The sequence below is a fragment of the Palaemon carinicauda genome, chromosome 1, assembly GCF_036898095.1.
Source record: "Palaemon carinicauda isolate YSFRI2023 chromosome 1, ASM3689809v2, whole genome shotgun sequence".
NCBI lineage: Eukaryota > Metazoa > Arthropoda > Malacostraca > Decapoda > Palaemonidae > Palaemon > Palaemon carinicauda.
Window position 1 is genome coordinate 17,276,968 of NC_090725.1, and position 8,214 is coordinate 17,285,181.

General features: G+C 34.8%; 1 protein-coding gene across 1 annotated transcript in view; it reads right to left on the minus strand.

The window, feature by feature from the left end:
* LOC137647162 (uncharacterized) overlaps positions 1 to 3,435 on the minus strand; it is a 31,046-nt gene extending 27,611 nt beyond the window's left edge. Inside the window, exon 1 of the mRNA XM_068380445.1 lies at positions 3,148 to 3,435. Within this exon, the coding sequence (XP_068236546.1) occupies positions 3,148 to 3,396 (249 nt within the window). The 5' untranslated portion in view covers positions 3,397 to 3,435. The remainder of the gene's footprint in view (positions 1 to 3,147) is intronic.
* Positions 3,436 to 8,214: the final 4,779 nt, after the last annotated feature.

Consider the following 8,214-nt stretch of genomic DNA (forward strand, 5'->3'; position numbering starts at 1 on the left):
CTCAAATTTTTCCTGGCTTCGGGTAACATAAAGATAAACCAGCAGACAGATGCAGTGTGTTGTTTTTGGGTATGGAAGAATGTTGCTCACTCACATTCCCTATTCTTAAAAGCTTTGTTTATTAGTTGACTGCTTTGATAAGTAACTCGAACAAATTGATTCAAAGTTAGTAACTCCTTTACCCTTTAGCCAGGGTATCCCAGAAGAGACTGCGAACACTAGGCTAACTGCTCATGTTTTCCTAGCGATTAGATTTTCTTCTTTTTGCATTACCTTAATTAATCTGCAACCTTTATGGTTTACGGACCACCGAGTTCCAAGGTAGTAGGGATCAAAACACCAGCTCAACACAAAACAAAGCAGTGAACACTGGAACACAGCCAACAACCCCTTGCTGGCGCTACGCAACAGCCCGCCGAGAGGGGGGGGGGGAAAGCAGGCTCACAACATCTGTCCCGCTTAGCTACTGAGATAGTCCCAGAACCCGAGCCCTGGCCCCACAGAGCCGAGGCTTGAAACTATGACACAGGGTCATACCTGGGTCCTTACGAAACATGTGGCCTCTTGGTTACAGAGGTAGCCAGGGACCCGAGCCATAGAGCCGAGGCTCAAAGCCGTGACCCAGGATCATGACCTCGGCCTAGTGTATCAGACCTGGGAAGGCTAAACACAGACCTCTAAAGATCACTTCATACAGTAATTTTCTACAAATGTGCAAGCTTTCGAGAGAGAGAGAGAGAGAGAGAGAGAGAGAGAGAGAGAGAGAGAGAGAGAGAGAGAGAGAGTTCAATATCATGACACAGGGTCATTGGCCTGCCCATAGTGCCATGCACTAGACCCAGGGGCCTGAACGTGGAGCCGTACAGTCACACTTGGCAAATGGGCTAGTAAGGGACACGAGGCTGGTCCTATAGGGTAGAGGTTCAGCGAGCCTAGCCCCTGGAGGGCGTAAAAACGGGGCCATTAACAGTACTGCTTGGATACAATGGCAATCGAGGACATGAGCCCAGACCCATGAGGCCGAGGCTCAAGGCCCTGATTTAGGATCCCGGCATCGACACTGTGAATCGACCCCTATAAACCAAAACACAGGGCCATGACTCCCTCCCCAATTCAGCAGCAGTCCACCCCTCCTAAGAGAGGTGGTGTCGAAGGAACGCTAACTATGACTACGGCTAAAAAGCCTTCCATTACTTCTTCCTCTGCATCTTCATCTTGAATGATGTGACAAGAGTTAGAAGACAAAGAGGAACAGAGGTTCATGGCTGTGACACAGTATCATGGCTCCATCCCCTACATCACCTCTGGGCGACCGAAACACAGGAACATGGCTGCAGAGGCCATTCACACCTTCTATGAGAGATGGTATAGAAAAGAGCCATTTTCTACGACTACGGCTGGCAAACCCTCAACGACTTCTTCTTCTTCTTAAAAGAAGTAACAGAGTTGGAAGTCGATGGGGGGCAGGCTCAAGGCTGTGATACAGGGTCACAGACCCAAGACCGTATATCAGCCCTGGGAGACCAAAACACAGGGCTGTGGCTCCCTGCACATGGAGACTGGGGTCACTCAGGTGTCACCCACCTCTCCTGAGTTAGTGTAGAAAGGAGGTCTTTCCTCTGATTACAGCTGACAAGCCCTCCTCAACTTCATTATTCCAGAAGTGACAGAGTCGGAGGTCAAAGAGGACGACAAGGAACAGAAGCCATAAGAGTTAGTAGGGATCAAGAAGACACAAAGTTTCATTTAAATGGAGAACTCTTAAAAATCTACCCAAAAATAACAAGATTAGTTCAATTGGAAGAAAAAAAAACAATAACAATACAAAAATTATAAGGTTAATATCTGATATTATAATTTCTAGCAAAACTGGAATTTGCTATAAGAAATGGAGGAGTGCTGACTATATTGGTATTTTCCTCTGTATAACAGGGATCAGCCATAGTAACTTACATATCGATCGATCAAAATATGAACGCAAATTCATTTACTAAGTCCATTGTTTACTTTTGGGAGAATGATTGTGCATTACTATTCTTAAAATATTTAATTTTTCCTTGTTTCCTTTCCTCACTAGGCTATTTTCCCTGTTGGGGCCCCTGGGCTTATAGCATCCTGCTTTTCCAACTAGAGTTGTAGCTTAGCGAATAATAATAATAATAATAATAATAATAATAATAATAATAATAATAATAATAAAGCGCATGCGTTGCTTGTATTCGCTTCTAGCAGCTTCCTGTTTTTTGTATGAAGTAATCATTAGCTGGTCTTTTTAATTGATTAAGAGCTTCCCGATATTTATGTACAAGTTCTTGGATGTTGTTTTACAAAAGTAATATTTTTACCCATCCACTTCAGTTCTGGCATGACTACTGTTGCAAGAAGACATCTTTCACAGGGGAATTCAATCTACTTCCAAATTTGTATAACTTTATTTATATTGGTTATTATGTTTAAAACATGCTCTGTTTAGTATATAGATATTGTTGCTCATGTGAAAGTAGAAAATATCCACAAAATAATGATCCATGATTGGCGTGAGCAGCTCATTCATGTACCACTTGCCAGAAAAGACAAGTAGTGAAATAGCGTTTATTTATAAGTGAAGCAAGCCACGTCAGAGCTAAATCCAGTAAAGTTTTACTGTATTACAGATTACGTCAGGTATGTGACGTGAATTATAGGCAATTATGATACTTTAATTTCATATTACTTAAACGAGCCATATATTTTTCTTGTTTAAAATGCATTTCTGATCAATAATATTACTGCAAATCGCTCGTTTATGGTATTTCCCCACCCAAAATTCCTTTTACCCACTGGGGGTCCTCCATAATTGTTATAATATGAGTGTAGGAAAACTTATGAATGGGTGGTTTGACCCAATATTCATGGTCAGAAATATGTAGAACAAGATAACGAGTAAGAAAAACATATAGTTTATGTATATAATTGTAAATTAAAGCATCATATATCTACGAATTATAATTGTAATTAAAAATGAGGAACTTTACATCTAGTGCTGGCCTAATCTTCCCCCTTGTAGGGCATATGTTATGGATGATTATGTATTCCCTTTTATAGAATCCTTTTTAAAATACCGTCGTTTATCGGGCTAAATAAGACACGACTGTCATAGATACTCACAAGGCTGGGAAAACATGGATCAGATTGGGCAGATGAAAACCAAGATGATGATGTGGAGGTTGAACCCAAGGAAGATGTGGATCCCATCTCTTCATCTTGTACCCCTGAGCTTCCATTTCTAGTGAACCATGAACTGATTTTTGGTATCTTAATGTCCGTGATTGTCGTCGGAAGAAGTGGTTCCTTGGATTCTGATTTGCCATCGCTTCGGCTCAGATATTCTTTCAGCTCTCGGTTAAGGTCTGTCATTGTTGTTAGCAGTAGATAATGTCTTCTACTACGGATTACAGCGTACGCAAGAATATTTAGAATATTTTGGTAATTTTTCTATTATAAAGTGGTATTTCTTATTCTATAATAAATATCTTAATCAATCTTTTAATCTTGATTTTATGAAACGTTAAATGCTATAATTTGGAAAAAATAGAACGATTTGTTAATTGTGACGGTAGTCATCTTGACATTAACTATTCTGTCAATGTTTACATGAAACGTCATCAAGTGAGAAAACTTGACACATCTGTTGAATGTGGATCGCTAACTCGAATGGCTACAGACATCATCCATTGAAATATCGTAAATATAGATAACACTCAATGAATTTGTCATATGTTAAAGTTCAACCTCGAATTATTAAGAGAAAGCACTGTCAAAATTATTGCAAGAAGTTGGCGTCTTTGCAGTTTGCACTAATTAGTTGTTCTCAATTTTGTTAATTTTTTGAGGGGGCGTAATATATATGAAAGCCTTGAAAAACACAACTAGTCTTTCAAATCACAAGTTCAAGAACACCTGTAAATGCTGACCCATAAATCTCTTCATTTATAAACCTCAACGTGTCTCTTCTGCTTCGTTTTATCATACTCGTGTTTCAAATTAATTTGATATTTTACGTTTCCTTTCTTTCTTGTGTTTCTAATTTCTTTAAGATATTTAACTTCCCAACTCTGATTTCATAATTTTACATATTTCCAATATACTTATCCCCCAACATTCTTTTCATAGTTCCCTTATTTCATCCCTAAATATCTCGTTAACTAACCGTTATAATTTTTTTTAATGTTACTGTTAACTAACCGTTGTCATTTTTTTTAATGTTGTTACTGTTCTTAAAATATTTCAATTGATCATTAGCCTACTTCTCTTGTAGTTTGTTTAGTTCCTTATTTTTTTTCCTCACTGGGCTATTTATTCCCGTCTGAGCCCTTACAGGGCTTATAGCATCCTGTTTTGCCAATTAGGGTTGTAGCTTAGCTAGAACTAATGATAATAATAATAATAACAACAACAACAACAACAACAACAACAACAACAACAACAACAACAACAACAACAACAACAACAACAACAACAACAACAATAATAATAATAATAATAATAATAATAATAATAATAATAATCGCCTGATGTTATGAAGACGAATCATGTTCCATGCTCAATTCCATTGCATATTGTCTACTAAAGATAATATTGGTTATATATCTGTCTCTGCTATTTATACCCTTTAATGATCTTATACTGGAGTCCATCTTAATCGTCCATTCCTTTTATAACACCACTCGTGTCGATAGTGTATTTTAAAACAAAGTAGATAGCCTACTTCTGCTGTCTCACATACCTTTATTCTAACCTGTAATGCCAATGCTCTTTCTCTATTGACGTCTCCATACTTCCTCATTCATTGCACATGTCAATCGACGTTTTCTTATTTTTTTCTTTTACTTATGATAATGACATTGTCTCCTTTTTAGTATCATTTCCCGTATTCAAACTGTGTTGTTGTTTCAATCTTTCAATTTCTATCCAATCCTTATATTTTTTCTAGCTTTCTCAGAAGTTAGTTGTGTTACTGTAGTATACAACTGACTTCTCGAGAGTGGTGATCAAGATAAATTTCTTTAGTTCTTTCATACTGCGGCAGTTGCTTATGACTTTCTGTGCTTTACATTTTTTTTTCTTTATTAAAAGGGCTCATTATTTCATCCACATATATCATAGCGTCTATTCTGATATTTCTAATAAGGGCTATTGTTTTTCTGCAGATTATATTAACTTGGAAAACAATTTATTTCCAAATTATGATACCTTGCCTATCACTTCCATCCATCGTAATTTCCTCTGCTTTCCCAACTGGACTATCAAGTATTGCTTTACCTTTGTTATTCAATTCCTCTTTCTTTTTGTATCATCTATCAGGCATGATTTATCAAAACATTTGTGGGCATCCTGAAACCATCATGAAATCCTCAAATAAGATTTTATACCTCTATAGCCTACTGAAATCTATTAATATTATTACTGATTTTGTCCTTAATTTTCATTACCACACAGTAGGCTTACATTCTCAAACATCTAACAGTGTTCGTAATATAAAGATAATCTTTTATTGTCTATATATAGTCTACTACATATGGACTTACCCACTGATAATGCTTCTATTTCATCCCATTCAGCTGGTTTATCAACTTCCTCTTCTACTGCATTTATGATTTCACTCGCGGTATTTTCCAATTATTGGCCTATAGGCCTAAGTGTTTTATTGTTATACCGACATTCTAATGCCTGTCTTTCTGTGTTTTATTTCGTAGCGATTAAATTGTTACATCGACTTCATATTGCATTGTCTTCGTAACTTTATCTTTCTTTTAGTTTCTTCTCTTGCACCATCCCTTGAATATCAATTCATTTATTGTTTCTGTTAGTTTTCAACTTAAGTATTATCTATTTCCAACTTAGTCATATCTGCATAATAATATTCAAATTGCTTTTTATGGTTTGACCATCTTTAAATCCCAAAAGGCTACTCCATTAATTATCCCCACTCTCTCCCTTCTATTTTATCTCATTTGCTGTTTTCCTATACTTATTAGATGGTTATTCAGCATTTCCTTTTGTATCATACCCTTCTATCAGCCATTCTTGAATTTCATGAAGTCGTCTGTTATCTTTTTGCCTTTAATGTGGTCTTTTTTTACATTTTTTTTCAACGCCATCAGTGTCATACATTACACATTTTTTTTTTATCCTACTAACTTTATCTTGACATTTCATATACTTCTCTTTCATACTCCCACCACCTTGTATAATTTTCAAATGTTCTACATTCTTAAATGTTTTATATCCAGAATTCCTAACTGTGTATTCGTGATGTAGCCAACCAGTCACTTTCTATTGCCAGTTAGTGATACAATAACTGTGTGCTTTAATCCGCTACTCTGTAATGTTAAATATTCTATCATTGTCTATGTAGATGTTTTGAACTCATCTTCTATTCAATTTTCTTATTTATCCATAATGTATTTTTTTCATCATTTTCACTTTTAGTCCATTAAGTGTAGCCACAACATGTAGTAAGAGCCTCCCACTTACCAAGACATCTGCTCTATTACCTATATCTTCTATTTTGCAATCTAGATTCGAAGTTATCTATAGAGTCTTAATTCATATGTGTCTTTTAAGTTCTTCTTTCAATCATTTATACATTTTCTCTTTTTCTTTCATTTGTTTCTCACCTTTTGGAGAATACTGTTTACACTACACCTACTCTAATTCTAATGAAAACAGTGACTTTTTCTCCAAAGTGTTGACTTCTGTAGTTACTTTTCCCATTTTTTTTTTATTTTACTTCTAAAAGTAATCTACGTAGTTTAATTTTAACATTCCCTCCCTCTAGGTTTGTTTCATTGAAACAATTTAGGAATGTTAGTGTTCAATGTTCCCTCCATTGTTTTTGTTTTCATTTAATTCCCCCTTACAGATTGACATCGGTCTTACTTCATAAACCATCTGTTACTTATCTATTTGACTGTTATTTATCTTAATCTTTTCATTGCAATCACCATGTGCTAAGATTTTTCTTTATGTAAGTCCTTTTAGGGACGATTTACTAAATTCATGCTAGCACAAAAAAAGATTAGCACTAGAACATCTTTAAATCCATCATAAGGCCCAATATATTTTTCTTTTACATATTTTTTAAAATTCTTATACACATAAATAATCGGTCTTCCATACTATACAAAATTTGTCTTAGAATGGTAGGCTACATAAGATAGACTCATTTTTTTACGTAACTTTTTTTTTTATACTAAATTCTCATACAAAAATGGGCTTAAGAATGTTAGTGGTTGTGATAAGACAAAACAAAAAGTGAAAGTCATGATAAAATTGAGAAAAACTAGTACTAGAAGGTCGTAACGAGTATCCTTACATCTAACTTAGCTACAAATCCTTCCACTTAGGCACATTTGTTTATGAGCAAAGTTGACATGGAATTTGGGTTTATTATGGATAAGAATCAAACACGTTCCGTAATCAGCATCTCATACTGTACAGGATATAACAGGTTGCAATTACTAATTCAATCCCCAAATTATTGTTTAATTATAAAAATAATTATCCACAATATATATATATATATATATATATATATATATATATATATATATATATATATATATATATATATATATATATATATATACATATATATATATATATATATATATATATATATATATATATATATATGTATATATATATATGTATATATACATGTATATATACATGTATATATATATATATATATATATATATATATATATATATATATATATATATATATATATATATATATATATATATATATATTTATATTGTGGAGAATTATTTTTATAATTAATTAAATGTTTGAGTGGGAACTTAGTTAGTCCAGGAAAGTCTCCCTACGTCAGTTACTCAAAGATCAACAGGGGAGGATGAGGAGCACTTACACCCTGCTAATACCTTTACTGACGTAGTTTTCTAACCCTCACTCTTAAATGCAAATGTAGTAATTGTACTGTCCAGAGGCCGGAGAACTCCACACGAGAAAATAAAAGTAATGTAATGGCCTGCTCTAGCTTTGTCAGGTCTATAGTCATCTTCACTATTAGGCTCTGTTTCGGCTTCGTCCCAGTGACCCCAGTGAGATGCTGGACAGGAATCTTACGTTAAGTAATTAGAGACAATAACAAAAATGGGAGCAGTGATGTAAAGTAAAGTTATGGTTAAAGATATGGATCTTTA